Source organism: Podospora anserina, chromosome 2, assembly GCF_000226545.1.
Source record: "Podospora anserina S mat+ genomic DNA chromosome 2, supercontig 2".
NCBI classification, from domain to species: domain Eukaryota; kingdom Fungi; phylum Ascomycota; class Sordariomycetes; order Sordariales; family Podosporaceae; genus Podospora; species Podospora anserina.
The window spans coordinates 332,756-348,542 of NW_001914858.1; the positions used below are offsets into that span (position 1 = coordinate 332,756).

The following is a 15,787-nucleotide window of genomic DNA, read 5'->3' on the forward strand; positions in this document are numbered from 1 at the left end:
AAAATCATGGATTTCAGGCTGGTTTTGGTTTGGCATGCAAGGCGGGCGGTGAATTGAGGAAAGGGGGTCCTAAGCGAACGAAAAACCAGAAAGTAGAGTTTAGTAGATAAATGTTTGATGGGGGGAGGGCGCATATAGGGGACAGTGCCATGAAATTGTAGTTTGATAGTGTTGTTAATGAAAAGCAGTCACCTAATGCATATGTTGTTCGTGGCCTGAAGGGAGATGGCATTGGGGCTGGAGGCCACATAGCTACTACAAAGGAACAGTTCGCCGAAGAGATCACCTTGTGTGGCAGTTTCACCAAGTCTCACCAAAGAAGCGAAGCTCTCATGTTATGGACAGAATAATGGGTACTGCAAGGTAGTCATACGCATAATCACTATCAAACTACCAACTTACACCTTTTTCAAAAGTAGATAGGCCTCTTAGTATTCTTTTTATGCCTATTAGCTATCTTTTAAGGTATATCAATTTTTTTGAGGCCTATCAACTATCTTTTGAGGCCTATTAACGATCTTTCGACGCATGGTTGAAGACTTATGCAGCGCTGGTGATTTTGTCCACAGTGTGGCTCTGAAGCATTAATCAGAACCATTGAATGCAACCCTAACCCCTAACCATTCATCTGCACCATGGGTACGTCACCGCCAAGACTTTTGACCACAAGGGTTCACGTCGCTTTGAGGACCCCTCTTCAGGGAGCTCCAGCTCAACAGAAACGGCACAGCTCTGGACCCCCCCCATTCCTTCTCTGTCTCTGTACACATCTACTACCTCACATCAGTCCCGCATTCATCACCGCATATTCTCAAAATGCCTATCCCAGAACCTGATCTAGCTACCCGAGCTCCCGAGAGCGACGCTGCCGAAGACCAGCAAGACTCTCCAGCTCTTTCTGCCATTGCCGCTCCAACTCCTCCTCCGGAGCAACCACAACTATGCGACAACTGCGTATCTGACAGACCAACTCCAGCTGGCAGTGGAGCGCCACAAGGAGAGCTCACTACTCTCGGCGGGATAGATGTACAGCGTCCTTAGACCCTCACCCCTACCAACCGGAACTAACTCTGCCCTCCTGCCAGGTCTACATAACCAAACCCCCATCCTACCCCTCCACCCCAGCCCGGCTACTCCTCCTCTTAACAGGCGGCACCGGTCTCAAGTCAACCAACAACCAGCTCCAGGCCGACCTCTTCTCCATCGAGGGCAACTACGTCGTCGTCATGCCAGATCTCTTCTCTGGCGACCCGGCGCCAAATTCCCAGGTCAAGGAAGACGACCCCGACATCCAAGCCGGTGATGGGGGAGGCTTCTTAGGGATGTTTAAACTCAAGGCTGTGGAGACGGCCAAGAGCTTCATGATTGACATGTGGCTTGCGCGACACACAGAAGACAAGATCCTACCCATCATCCACAAGGTTCTGGACGCGGCAAAGGAGGAGTTTGCGGATGCGGTTGGGAATGGTGGGGGGGTGTATGCGGTGGGGTATTGCATAGGGGGACGGTATGTCCTGTTGCTGGGGCAACAGAGGGAGAAAAGGGGGGAGGATGTGGAGCAGGGGGATGTCAAGGAGGGACCGTGGATCAAGGCGGGTGCGGTGGCGCATGCGACGATGGTGTCGAGGCAGGATTTTGTGGGGTTGAAGGCGCCGGTTAGCTTGGTCAATGTGGAGAGCGATCCTATGTTTCCTGATGAGGTGAGGGTTGCTGGGGAGGATGAGATGAGGAAGGGGGGGGTGGAGCATGAGGTGAAGGTTTATCCTGGGGTTCCGCATGGTGAGATTTCTTTCAATCAGGGGGGTGGTGAAAGAGAGAGTTGGCTAACGTGATGATAGGTTTTGCTGTTGTGGGGGAGTATGAGGATGGGAATATCAAGGAGGCGCAGAAGACGGCGTATGGACAGATGTTGAAGTGGTTACAGGATCATTGATGGGGGAAGGGTGTGGACTGCTGGTTAGGATCGGGCGTCGTGGGCACTTTTTTCTCTCGTTTTCGAAATACCTATGGAATGGGCAGAGCAATGGCATCATGCAGGCAGGTTCAGTGTTTGGGTGGCTTATTGCTCTTGTTGTTAGTGTTATTCGTCCCAAATTGACAGCTCAAACAGAACCAAAGTGTCACTACTTTTCTTCACAAAATGACATGTGAAAGAATATAATTGCTGTTGTGGACGTGGACCGGCGTAGAATGATTGGCGTAGGCGAACCTCAAGTAATAGAATGGGCGCGGAAGAACCCCCAAGCACAGCCATGCACGTCCCGAATTTTTAGGACCAGTCGCCATCTGCTATGTACTTTCATTTCCCCCCCAAACAGGTTGCGATGAACAGTATAACATGAAAAGCACATCAAATTTTGCTTCGAGCCAAGCCTATGGAGATCATGGCGTCCCTCGCCCAGGCAGGCTATGGACTCGAAACCGTTGAGGGAGAGAATTGTCATAGTGGTCAACGTCATCTGTAAAGGCACCACGGGGAGCCAAAAGAGGTAATCGGCCACGGGGCGGGAGCAGACATTGTAGGCGCCGCCCGGCTCATATGGTCACCTTTCTGGCGGTGGGTGTTGTCAAGTGAGACACCAGGCAAACTGCGGGGCAGAGAAGCGATTCTTCAGTCTGCCCGGGCAAGGAGTTCGGGCACTGCTAGTTGTCATGATATAGGACTATCAGATCGGCTTTCTAAACCCTTGCCGGCTCTGCAGAAGTAGGGTCTATAGCCCGGAACCCCGTGGGGATATGATCGAGGCTCTAACAGCAGTTCGCAAGATAAACCAAACTCCAAGTTGTAGGATCTCCATACAAGCAACTGACACCTTCCTGGGAGATTTCTCGCGTTCTTAATGTTGCGGAAGTAACAGGGCAGACAATGCGGCTTCGGCTGCTTGGTCTGGCTTGGGGCGGGAGTGGGAAAGGGGGGGGGGGGACGGGAGCTGGAGAGAGGTTGAACAGCCTGGCGCGTAAGCCATATGCCCAGCATACACGTTGAAACAGCCCACCATTATAAGCTCTCTAGACGCTGGTTTGTTTCTTGATCTTCCTTTCTCAAGTACTTCCTTTTCCCCCCTCTCTCTTCCAATTTTGACACATCATCACACTCGTTTCCTGCCCAACTTTTGCACCTAACACCTTCCCAAATGGACGTTATCCTGTACCTAGCCGGCTTTAGAACTCGGAGGCATCGAAGGCAGCAGCCTCATTCCGACGCTCACAGAGCAGATTCCATGCGCCGTAGACTTCCGACCAACAATCGCACAGAACCGGCGATACAGCTTGTGGCGCCTAACAATGAAGAAGCCAATCATACAATTGAAGAAGCACGCGATGTAGATTTGCCCGATACACCTAACGCTGGCGTACCTGAGGCGAACAGCAGCACATCTCTGGAGATTAAACTGAACGACCTCATCGAACTCGTTACCTCGCTCACCGCCTCAATCGTGACCAGGCCCGAAAACATAGGCTTTGCCCATTCATCAACTGGTTTGGTTATCAACACCTCGACGACGGAGCGAGCCATTAATGAGCATCAGCCAACCGATGGTCTCGTTGAAGCAACCGCGGCACCTCAACAAGTCAACAACCCAAACACCCCTGGTCAAATCCCGCCCGTGGCTGGCCAAGGCTCGAGTCTTAAGGAACAGATGGACAGTCTTGCGGTCATTGTCACCTTCTTGGTCCTCATGTTAGCCGAGAGAGCCCAAGCCCCCGTCCCGCCCGAGGCACCCGCCGCCGGTCCTGTTGAAGCCTCAGCACAGGAGAAAACCATGCCTCCATGCAGTCAAGACCGCACCGAAACAGCCCAGACATCACCGCAAGCCGATAAAACTAGCACTGACAGTGCCAGCACGAGCACCAAAAGCACGCAGCTGCCGTACACGCTCGACGAGCCCCGAAGAGCATCAACTGAACCGCCTCTCCAAGCGACAAAAATCAAACTCCCAATGTCAGATCAGCACCAACAGAGCAAGAAGAAGCACAACACCGCATCGGTTTTTATTTTGCTCGGCCTCACAGATTTACTGGTCTATTTCTCGTCGGTCAGGGTCGTTGTGGAATGCCTGGTCTTTCCCGTGATCCTGTTTGCGCTTTACCTCTGCTTTGGCAAGTCCGCCTGCTTTTGCTCGTGGACCTGGAGACCGCGCATTCGGAAAGAACAGGTCAAGGCGGCTTGGGCTCAGTTGACCGGTGGCGGGGTTGGCGTGGGCCTGGAGACAGGCAATGAGGAAAGAAAAGCTCGAGGCGGTTAGTTTGGTCTCAGTTGAACGGCACTTGAGAGCGACTCTAGAACAGGACGATAGCCCCATCGGGTATGGAGGTTTCATCCTGAGTTTGTTTCGGCATTGCGGGCTAAGAGAAAGTCTGGATTTCCTTTTCACTGTTGGATGGGGGATAGATTGACATGTTAATGATGTTTTATGACAGCTTGGTGTGGATAGATATGATCATCGGGATGGGATTCCCTCATTTGTTTCCTTTTTCATCAAAACGGTCAAAACTGTAAGTTGGACCCAACTCGTTTCCTGTTTCTCACACTTTTCTGGGGAGCAATCCTCATTCTTATCTCTTTTTCCCAGACAGAAAAGGTGGCTCCATTGTTTACAGAGCCTAGCCAAGTCTGGGATGACGTGTATATACTTTTCTTCCATCCTATCTATGGAGCTTGGGCGGTTGGCGGGGGGAGGGTACGTTTTTGTATCATATCAACCAGACGGCAGCGGCCACGAAGCGCGAAGACGAAAACCGTTTCCGGGTTCGTGGACGATAGATGATGGGAAGATGTGATATGGTCTAAATGAAACTAGGGGAGCTGGGACAAGATAAGAATAGGATGGAAGACAATAATGATGGTTGTGCCGACTTTGACTATCTTTCAAGACCTCTTAACTATCTTTTAAGGCTTATTAAATGTTTTTTAACGTTTAATAGTCATTATTCGTAATATAGTTAAACTCTATGTAAATGGGGGCGGGGGCTTGGTCAGATAAACAGGGGGCTCCGTAAAGGTTCTCTCTTCACTTACCCCAAACGAAACCACAAAGGGACCAGTTGCTTGACTCTTCTGGTATTTTGCACCCAATAACAGCGAAATTCCAAATTACTCGCGGAACTCAAGCTCCGCGACATCCTGGTATGTGTAGCAGCTTTAGAATTGTCTTCTTCCAAAACCCGCTGATACCAAGAACCTTCAGTCTCTGCTTTGCCTAAATGGCCCCTTCGCATGTGCCCGACGATACCTATCATGAGGGAGCGGTGCTTGAGATTCAACGACATCTACCACCGGAACCATTTGGCATTGTGGGACGCATTCACTATAAACTCCTGGAGAAGAGAAGCGAGTGGAATGCGTTCTGGTCGAGTGCCACCTACTGGTGTCAAAAAAGCCGAGTCGAGCTTGCTTTGGCTCATCCCCCCATCACGACAACCGAAGTCAAGAATCCTGAAAGTCGCAAGTTCACCATCACTCGGATCATTCAGTTCAATGAGCATACGGAAGGTCAAACGGTCTTCGAGGGAGTCATCATATCGGCGAACGGAAAACGCAACGAATTGATCGCTAAAGTTTACGATGGCGCTTATTACTCTCTGGATGAACGCTTCGGCAACTCTTGTGACGCCGCATGCCCGGATGTGATGACGAAAGCGGACCTGCATTATTCCATTGAGTCCTCGCGCATATGAGGAAATCCGCACTGCTGGCTTTGCCGGGTCCGTTGTTCCCGACTTTTACGGGGCATGGACGATCTCGCTCGAGTCGGACAACGGTGTAGTACGCTCTGTCCGCATGATTTTTCTGGAGAAGATACACGGCGCTTGCGCGATGGAAAAGATGATCACGCAGACGACTACGCAGGAGGCACCGCATTCTTCCTTCGACTTAAGTCGGTTCGCTCCGCTAACCCAAGAGTTTCCCAACTCCCAGCACCACAATAAATAGGAACCCTAGGGTACTTTATTTATTGGAACAACCTGGTCGAACCGCTCACCCGACTTGACATAAAAGTCTCAGTGTGTGTGTGTGTGTGTGTTGAGGCGAGCAAATGGAAATTCGAGGGCAAGCAAGCGTTAGTGAGGTTGAGGTATTGGTGCAGGAGACGTATGGTGAATATGAGGAGCTTGGGGCTGGTGAGTATGGTATCTCGTCCCATCCCTGAGGCGGAGATCAACATGCCTATCGACCCAATCTTGTAGTAGATAATCTCGTTTCTAGAGGGCATATCGATCCAACGGGTCCTCCACCTTACCACTGGCCATAAATTGATACAGCTCCCCATACCATTCTAAGCCAAGGTAGGCTTCCCGATTTGCAACAGAGGACGTAAGTCCTGTAAGTAGAGATTCCAACGGACCTCCAATCCCATCAATATCCTTAGCTAGCCTTTCCCCCACCGAACTAAATAAAGTCCCTCCTCCAACAGAGCAGAGTTTAAGGCTGTCCTGCTATGTGGGGTTCAAACTACATGGCCAGGCCTTTTACTATGTTACAGGGAAGGTAAGTAAATCGGTAGATAGGGAGGGGGGCCGCTAGTATGACAAATAGGGAGCTCCGTAAAGATTCTCTCATGCTTATGAGATTGTGCAAATGACCTTCCCCATGGTCTCATTCCCCTCCAACACCTCATGTCCCTTCTGAATCTCCTCCCAAGGCAAAACCCTATCAACAAACACCTTCAGCTCACCCTTCTCAAACTTTGGAAGATACTCCTGCTCCAACCTATCCCTCAGCTTCCCCTGATACTCCTCATCCCTACTCCTCAACGTACTCCCCTCCACCCTCACCCTCTTATACAACAGCTTCCCAATATTAACCCTATCCGGCGTCTGCATGCCCCCCATCAACCCCAGCATCACAAGCCTCCCATCCCTCGCCACCACATCCAGATTCTTCTCAAAGTAACTCCCCCCAACAAAATCAACAATAAGATCCACCCCCTTCCCACCCGTAGCCTCCAAAACCCCCTTCACCCAATCCTCGCTCTTGTAATTAAACCCCTTCGTCGCCCCCAACGTCCCCTCAATGAACTTGATCTTCTCCCCCGTCCCAGCCGTAGCATATATCTCCTTCGCCCCCGACACTCTCGACAGCTGTATCCCCGAAATCGACACCGAGCTCGCCCCAGCATGCCACAGTATCGTCTTCCCCTCCGCACCCCCCAGCACAAAATCCAACGCTTGAAGCGCGGTAATCCACGTCTCTGGTATTCCAGCCGCCTGCTCAAACGACAACCAGTTCGGTTTATGCAAGAGCATCCGGGTAGAGACAGAGATGTACTCCGCATACGCCCCACCATAAGCCAAACCGAAGACCTCGTCTCCCTTCTTGAAGTGCTCGTGTTCCTGGTTTGGCTCGTCTCCACCGAAAGAGACGATCGTGCCGCTGAATTCTACTCCTAGGGTGGACGGTGCCTGGGGAGGGAGGGGGTAGTTCCCTTCTCTTTGGAGGAGATCCATACGGTTGAGGCCAAAGGCCTTGATTCTGACGAGGGCGTGGCCTGCTGGGGGATGGGGGATGGGGGTGGAGGGGTTGATGAAGAGGGCTGAGGCGGGACCTTTGCCGTTTTTGATGTCTGCGGTTGAGGTTAGTGGTTGGTTGAGATGACGGGGGTGGTGATGGTGATGGTGAGGGGGACTTACCGACTGCTTTCATGAGATCAGGCATTTTGTCAGAATTTCAGGCTGAGCGTTTCGATGAGTGACTGAATTGGTGAGTGGCAGGAAAATAAAAACCGATATAAAACACGCTGTTAATAGACACATAAACGCCGTTGATTAGAACGGAAGACGTTGAAAGCGGCGGCTTATAAATGGTGGGGTTTAGACGGATGACGTTATGATATGGCGGGGTATATCCGAGGAAGACATCTGTGATCCGGCCCCATCCAGCAACCACCAACCGGCCGGGTGCCGACATTGTGCAACAGGCAATCAACGTCGAGGGTACCGGCCGGTCTCCGCACACGACGTCTACCGACAGGCTGTCCGGGCACGACCTGATGGTCTGGGACTTGGCATATTGCATGAAAGGAATGTGGTGCAACAACAAGGGAAAGTCGGACACAACAGCCATGTCCGGCAATGAAAGGAACACTTGTTTCGTTGACCATTTTGAGAAAACAAAGCAGCTAGCCAATACATTCAGAGGCCAAAGGATGAAAGCACTCAGAAGCCGTCGTCCTTGATAATCAGCGATTCAGCATCATCCATGCCGTCTGGCAAAGACGGTGTGAGAGCCAGAGTTGAGCAAAACTAAAGTTCAAGATCACCAACACAATATACTATGCTTCGTGTTGTTGTTTGTGTCACGCTCTCTTCGCTATGGGCACCATATGCAGCATCTTGCATAGTGGGTAATAGATGGCGGAAATTACACACACCTATTGGACCTGCATCTGCCAACATGTCCAAGAGTTTGAAGCGGTAAGCGTCAATACATCCGGCATCGGACTGCACATTCCAGCGAGGGTTTTTTTTTTTTCCTTATCTTCTGGACGCGTGTTTGATAGACATGATCAACAGGTGGTGACAGGTTGACAGGAAAGATGACGTCGTCCCGAACATCCGGATCGGGTCGCCGTGGCATCGCGGGACTCGGCCATCAACGGCGGATCATAGGGCCTGGGCAAACTTGGAACATGTGAAGGGAGCTCCACAGTCAGTCGACTGGTTGGGCCGGGTTCCTTCAGGGGGGCTGGAAGAAAAAGTTCCTGTTGTTAGCAAGGAGATGGGCATAACGGGGCCGGCCTTTTAATGAAGCTTCAGGCCCCCATAAAACAATGGGGCCAATCGGCTGGGAGGGAGTCCAGAACAAACACGGCGTTTTCCAGAAATAGCCGGCGCATTTCCTGAACGACCGGGTCGAACCGTGATAAAAAACGAAGTGATGATTTATCAATGCGAGCCACCAATTGACAAATACGCAAAGAGGCAGCAATACGAGACCACCACAGATGACATGTCGATATTTAGCGCCCGGTTGACCTGATTTGGCCGATGCTGGGTGGGGTGGTGGTGATGCGATGGAAGCGGTGAAAACCTGGGAAGAACGGCGGTTGATCTGCCGGAACAACCATGCCCTGAATTCAGGCAGGATCTCGACGCGTTAGCCAGAGTGCGTGATCTTGCCGAGCACCGCTATCGCGCGCTAACATCATCATTGTTGTCACTGATGAGATGGGATGGGATGGATGCAGCATGCAGCAAAGTGCAGGAAGGAGGTGTGGGTGGTGGTAGCGGCCCACCTGCAAGGTACGAACCAAACAGTCGCCTGTGTGCCACCTCATCTGTTCATTTCCGCCGATAGCAAAGGTGCTATTTCCAGGCACGCCCAGAAGCCCCGAAAACACCGGCTTGATATGTATCGCTTCGTTTTGTTCTTGAAGAAGAGCTCCAGCATGTTCCTGGTCGCAAACACGTTCATGGAATATGGCCATGAGACGCGCTGCGAAGAGGCGCGGTGACGACGACTTGCATCGACGGCAAGCTGAAGAGAAACCTCTCATTAAACGGCTGAGAGAGGCCCAGGCGCAACAGGAAATTGGGCTGTTGCTGGCACCTGCCACGATGTGCCATCCATTTCCGAAGAGGCAATTGACAGCCTCCCGTTGGCCGCCACCGCCTGGCCAAGGATCCACACTCCCCTTTTCCACCCTACCCCTGACAAAACCCCCTGCTCGGCTGCTTGATTTGATCCATTTTCGGAGACACGCTATCACAGCGAGAGGATCCTGGATCCGCTGGTTCGCCTGGCTCTCCTGGCAACCCCAAGGAAAAATCGGCTCTCTCTGGGGGGGCAGGCTGGGTTTCCCCGTCCATTTGGCGAGTATCGCTATATAACTCGTGTCCGCTCTCCAAAATGATCCCGTTTCCCTTTTCTCTCTTCACCCACTCGCTCTCTATCAGCCCTGACTTTTAAGTCAAGTACATTCGTTCTTCAACGACAGCGCCTTCACCACCAACTCACCATCCTCTCCAACGTACATACTTTCGAGTATATAATTTAATACCCGACAAATCAGTCAAAATGAAGTTCTCCACTGCCGTCCTTGCCCTCGCCGCCGGCGCCAACGCCTTCAAGAACGTCACCTACACCACCGAGGTCGTCACTGCCATCACCACCTACTGCCCCGAGCCCACCACTGTCGAGTATGGCGGCACCACCTACACCATCACTGAGGTACGATCTTCCAAAGAGAGACGACCGGGAAAGAACCACTGGAGCTTTGTTTCAGAACTGGGACGCTTTCTGGGGAACAACCGAGCTTGATCTCGATCCACCGGTTCTAGAACATCACCGCTAACTCAACCTCACAGGCCACCACTCTGACCATCACCGACTGCCCTTGCACTGTCAAGAAGCCTGTCACTACCATCTCGTCAGTGATCTGCCACGACTGGTGCGTCCCTAACATCGAATTGGGATTCGCCATTCCTGTTGAACGTCCAATGCTAACATTTTCTCCAGCGCCCCTGTTTACCACAACAGCACCGTTGCCCCTGGCCCCACCACCACCCCCGTTGGCACCATCGGCCAGCCCGCCCCCACCCAGCCTCCTCTCGCCACTGCTGGTGCCGGCAAGGCTGCTGCCCTTTCCGGCGGTGCCCTCGCTGGTGTCCTCGGCTTCGTTGCCCTTGCCCTCTAAGTTTTCTGCCTGTCATGACCACATTTTACCCGCTGCGGCTTTCGGGGCTTTGAGAGCTGTCAAGCTCCGGCCCTGGGAAGACCGGCTAGTAATACTTAATCAAGTCTTTTCATGATCTGGGATGGAACATTTTTTTTTAAAAAAGGATACCAATGGCAATGATGTTTCAAGGGAATACAAAGGGGAAGTTCGAGGGGATCTAGGATCCCGGGAAAAGGATGATGGGATGGGATAGAGTTGGAATACCCTCATGATGTGGTTGTGCAAGGGAAACATTTCGCTCCTGCGGAGGACGGTTGTCACCTTGCCAAGTTGTCGAGTCATCATTTTTCTGGCGGGTGTTTTGGGAGATTGGTTTACCCCCTTTCCCCGAGCACAGTCGAGGTTTCTTGAAGCTCACAGCATCTTTTTGGAAAAGTGTTTCGGATCTTACGGACCAAAATATCAACGCTTTTCAGCCTCGCCTCTTCTCTTCTCCTGTGTTATTCTTTCCTACTTTCAATTGTGCTCTGCCTGTACATGCTTTTTCTATCAAGTTGTAAATGTTTGATGGGCACAATGATGGGTTTCTGCCGGGCGTGTTTATGGCTTCTGCTTTGAGGGAGAGGAGGGACACAATAATATCTTTATTTTTCGTGGGTCATGTACATAGTTGTGTATCTTCTCTCTATTGCTCAAAGAGCTAGTTTTGGTCCGGTGGCCTATCCTTTGTACATTTCTCTCGGTTCCTCTTTTTTTTTGTTGCATCTGTGACGGGAGTTTTATGAGATACCATTGATACCTGATGTTTCTACTCGTATTGACTTGATCGATTGACTGAGGTTGAAACCTGGCGAAAAGAGAGACACGGGATCCCGGATTGGGAGTTCAACTCGATGTTGTTTCAATTGATATTTTGTGAACTTCAAGGCAGGGAGAAAGCTGGTTATGCAGGGTGTCACTGTATGCAGCACTGAATCATGATTCGAATCGTGCATTTTTCGGAAACCCTTCCCGTGTTTTTTTTTTTTTTTTTTTTTTTTTTTTTTTTTTTGTATTTCCCTTTTCCCGCAGTTCCCGCCCCCGTGTTGCTGGAACCTGGATGCTGGGACGTGCCGGGTAAAGACATTGTGTTGGTGTTCCAGGTTCCCAATATCGCCTTTTCTTGCCCGCCGGATGGCCTCGGGTGTGTCAACCTTTCAAGACACAAAGTTCTCAATGGCGGTGACAGTGCAACGTTTCATCAACCATGAGGTAGGTTTCGCTGAGAATTGCCAACGGAGAAAAGTCATCAATGACCAATTCAAGTCCCCGGTCCTGAACCAAGCAGTTGCAGTGTGAAGTCCGAATCCTGTAATGCCACCATGATCAACCTCCACCGTTGAAGCTGTCGGCCGTTGACCGCTGCTACCTTGCCACGATTCTGTCGTTCTCAGAATAGGAATGATCATCCCTCTTTTTATTCTAGAATCTCGATGCAGTTTATTACATTTCATAACCATAACCATATCGAAAGGCTTTCGTCTATCTCCATCATCATGTTCCTTCCTAATAAAAATCCCTAGAACAGCTCACCAGGGAAACAATCTCACTCTCTTCAAAAGAGCCGGCGGCACAGCCATCACCTCACCACATCACAACAGCAGAAACCAATGCAAACAATTCCCGCCTGACTCTGCATGAATTGATAGCGTGAGAGAAAAGACGAGATGAGCGTTCTTAGCGCCCAGACCGTCACGAACCAAGCAGATTACGGATGATACGGAGTGAATTACGAGATGATGATAGCTGCACGCCCTAATCTTAGGGGGGGTGTGGAAGAAGGAATGGTAAGCGAGATTTGATTGTTCTGTGCTCACGCACCAGGAGAAAGTCCGGGCACTTGGACTGTGCAGGTGAAGAGGGAAAATGGAAAAATGAAAATAATGAGAGATGATGGATTGGAGAGCAAAAGGAAAGGTTTGCGGTGCTTCGTAAGAGAGATACGATATGATGACAGGAAGGTCGTTGATAAGACGGAAGAAAAGCCTCGGTTGGTTTTATGCAGTGCATAAACTTCACACCAAACACATCCCAAACCACTGACTTTGGTGTAAGACAATTGGCTCTTTTCCCCGCCGTTATCAGCCGCCAAACAGTTCAACGACTCTCTTAAACATGAAGAAAAGATCGCCCCCCCAAAACGGCAGCCATGATGATTCGGCGGCGTTGAACAAATTGCCAATGATCATCGGGTGAGCCACTCGAAGCACATGTTTTTTAAAGTTCAGACCGTCGGCCAGTGGCCAGCCAAGATTTCCTTCCCCATGGGGAACAACGGTCGAGAGCGGGTATCAAAACGCGGGGAAGCGGAGTCTTGACTTACACGATCCTCATATCATTCACGATCGAACAACAAAGCAACCAGTTCCATCTTTCCGTGAGATCCAAGGCACTCGGTATTGTCGAGAAAGTTATCTGGTGATTTTAGCAATGCCATGTAGTTAGGTTGGGTAGCACCAGCTTAGAGAGGGGACAGGGCGACCAATGGTTCGTCGCCTTTAGTTGGGGTCCATTGATTGCCCCGCGCGGCCGATCCCCTTCCCCGGGAGGAAGGGCACGATAGAACTGCATGGCACCTTCATTGTTCGGGAGTCGGGGCAACGGATTATATGCGGGGGAGAACGTGCAGCACCGCGGGTTACAACTCTCTTACCTTCACCACCAGCTTTTAGATATAGAGTTCTTCCATCATATATTCATATCATCATATGTTTCAACATACTTTTACATCTTTATTGTACCACTACTTGTACTTGTGCTCCTCCGATATTTGGTATCTTGTTCCTGTCACCTGTGACATCATCTCATCACACCGCCGACCTCACTCGCCTCGCTCCATCTCAGTATCAAGACAACAAAAATGACCAAAGACCACCCCCAAAACCACACCCAAACACACTCCCTCACCTCCCCCGAAACCTTCTGGTCTCACCAAGCCGATCAACTTCATTGGCACAAGAAACCCGCCACCGTCCTCCAAAAGACAACCAAACAACTCCCTTCTGGTATCTCTCACGACCACTGGGCCTGGTTCCCTGACGGCGAGATCTCCACATGCTACAACTGCATCGATCGTCACGTCCTTGCTGGCAGGGGGGATGCTCCTGCCATCTTGTATGACAGCCCGGTCACGAACAAGAAGGAGACATACACCTATGCCAGGTTACTCGACGAGGTGGAGATCTTTGCGGGTGTGCTGAGAGAGGAGGGGGTGAAGAAGGGGGATGTGGTGCTTGTTTATAGTAAGTATCCAATTCTCTCTTTCGAGGACAGGATTGATACTGACAAAGACTGAAGTGCCCATGATACCTGCTGCCCTGATCGGAATTCTAGCTATCAATCGTCTTGGTGCGATCCATGCCGTTGTGTTTGGCGGTTTTGCTTCTGGGGCACTGGCCCAAAGAATTGAGGCTTCGAAGCCGGTTGCTATCCTGACTGCTTCTTGCGGGATAGAGGGGAATAAGGGGCCGATTGGGTACCAGGGTTTTGTGGAGGACGCGATGAAGATTTCGAGTTGGAGGCCGCCAAAGACTATTATTTGGTAAGTCTCAAGTCGGACTCTAGCATTTCACAGCTGACAATAACACAGGCAAAGAGACGAGCTGCCATGGCGACCCATTGATAGAGCGAATGGCCAACGAAAATGGCAGGCCCTGGTCAAGAGCTGCCGTGCTAGAGGTTGGCGAGCGGCGTGTGTTCCTGTCAAGTCGACAGATGGCGTCTACATCATCTACACCAGTGGCACGACGGGTCTGCCAAAGGGTGTGCTGAGAGAAGCTGGCGGCCATGCCGTCGGTCTGCACCTGATGATCTCGTATCTCTTTGGTGTCCATGGTCCTGGTGATGTGGTAAGTACTCTGTGTCTTTGACATCCTTCATGACTTACTGACACGCATCAGATGGGATGCTACAGCGATATTGGCTGGGTCGTCTCTCACAGCTATACTTTATACGGCCCCCTCTTGACCGGCGCTGCAACCGTCTTATATGAGGGCAAGCCAGTCGGCACCCCTGATGCCTCGGCCTTCTGGCGTCTGGCCGAAGAGTACAAGATCAACACCATGTTCACTGCCCCCACCGCCCTCCGCGCAATCCGCAAAGAAGATCCGGATAACATCCATTTCTCTCGTGTTGGTGAGCGCGGAGGTCTCAAGAACCTTCGAGCACTATTCCTGGCCGGCGAAAGATCAGAACCATTCATCATCACCATGTATCAGGACCTGCTAGCCAAACATGCTGCACCTGGCGCACTGGTGATCGACAACTGGTGGTCATCCGAATCCGGCTCCCCCATCTCGGGCATCGCTCTCGTGCCCCATGCAGGTCATGACAGAGCCAACCCCACCTCCTCTGCCTCACACCCACCGCTGAAGATAAAACCTGGTTCGGCAGGCAAAGCTATGCCTGGATTTGATGTCCGCGTCGTGTCTGACTCTGGTGAACCTCTACCACCAAACACCATGGGCAATATTGTCCTAGGCCTCCCACTTGCCCCTACTGCCTTCAGGACTCTGTGGGGAGATGAGGAAAGGTTCTACAAGGGTTACCTCAAACGCTTCGACGGGAAGTACATAGACACCGGTGACGCAGGTGTCATTGATGAGGATGGCTACATCCATATCATGGCACGCTCAGACGACATCATCAATGTGGCTGCTCATCGGTTGTCCACTGGCCAACTGGAGCAAGCTATCACCACCCACCCTGACGTCACGGAAGCATGTGTGGTTGGCATCCCTGACGCACTGAAGGGGCAGATGCCGTTTGCTTTCATCAGCACTTCCCACGGAGCGGCAACTACAAAAGAGAAGAAGGAGAAACTGTTTCAGGAGATACAGATCCTGGTCAGGAAGCAAGTGGGTGCTATTGCGAGTTTGGGGGGGATGATTGAGGGTAAGGGGATGATTCCCAAGACGAGGTCAGGGAAGACGCTGAGGAGGGTGTTGAAGGAGTTGTTGGAGAATGCGGTGCATGGGGAGGTGGACAAGGAGTTGAATGTTCCCAGTACGGTGGAGGATATGGGGGTTGTGGAGGTGGCGAGGGGGAAGGTGAGGGAGTACTTTGCGGAGTTGGAGAGGAAGGGGGAGAGGCATGCGAGCATTGAGGGGAGGGAGAAGGCGAAGCTTTAG

General features: G+C 51.4%; 4 protein-coding genes across 4 annotated transcripts; 3 read left to right on the plus strand and 1 right to left on the minus strand.

Annotated features, from left to right (window-relative positions):
• Window positions 1-1,226: 1,226 nt before the first annotated feature.
• PODANS_2_840 (uncharacterized protein) lies at window positions 1,227-1,933 on the plus strand (the record flags this gene model as incomplete). Its single annotated transcript, XM_001910793.1, has 2 exons — window positions 1,227-1,779; window positions 1,839-1,933. 2 exons carry the CDS (start codon window positions 1,227-1,229, stop codon window positions 1,931-1,933), a joined length of 648 nt encoding a protein of 215 aa, XP_001910828.1.
• Window positions 1,934-6,564: 4,631 nt separating this feature from the next.
• On the minus strand, window positions 6,565-7,449 carry PODANS_2_850 (uncharacterized protein; the record flags this gene model as incomplete). Its single annotated transcript, XM_001910794.1, has 1 exon — window positions 6,565-7,449. One exon carries the CDS (start codon window positions 7,447-7,449, stop codon window positions 6,565-6,567), a length of 885 nt encoding a protein of 294 aa, XP_001910829.1.
• Window positions 7,450-10,018: 2,569 nt separating this feature from the next.
• PODANS_2_860 (uncharacterized protein) lies at window positions 10,019-10,637 on the plus strand (the record flags this gene model as incomplete). Its single annotated transcript, XM_001910795.1, has 3 exons — window positions 10,019-10,171; window positions 10,309-10,391; window positions 10,460-10,637. The coding sequence occupies 3 exons, from the start codon at window positions 10,019-10,021 to the stop codon at window positions 10,635-10,637; spliced, it is 414 nt and encodes a 137-aa protein (XP_001910830.1).
• Window positions 10,638-13,518: 2,881 nt separating this feature from the next.
• On the plus strand, window positions 13,519-15,787 carry PODANS_2_870 (uncharacterized protein; the record flags this gene model as incomplete). Its single annotated transcript, XM_001910796.1, has 4 exons — window positions 13,519-13,900; window positions 13,956-14,171; window positions 14,256-14,506; window positions 14,558-15,787. 4 exons carry the CDS (start codon window positions 13,519-13,521, stop codon window positions 15,785-15,787), a joined length of 2,079 nt encoding a protein of 692 aa, XP_001910831.1.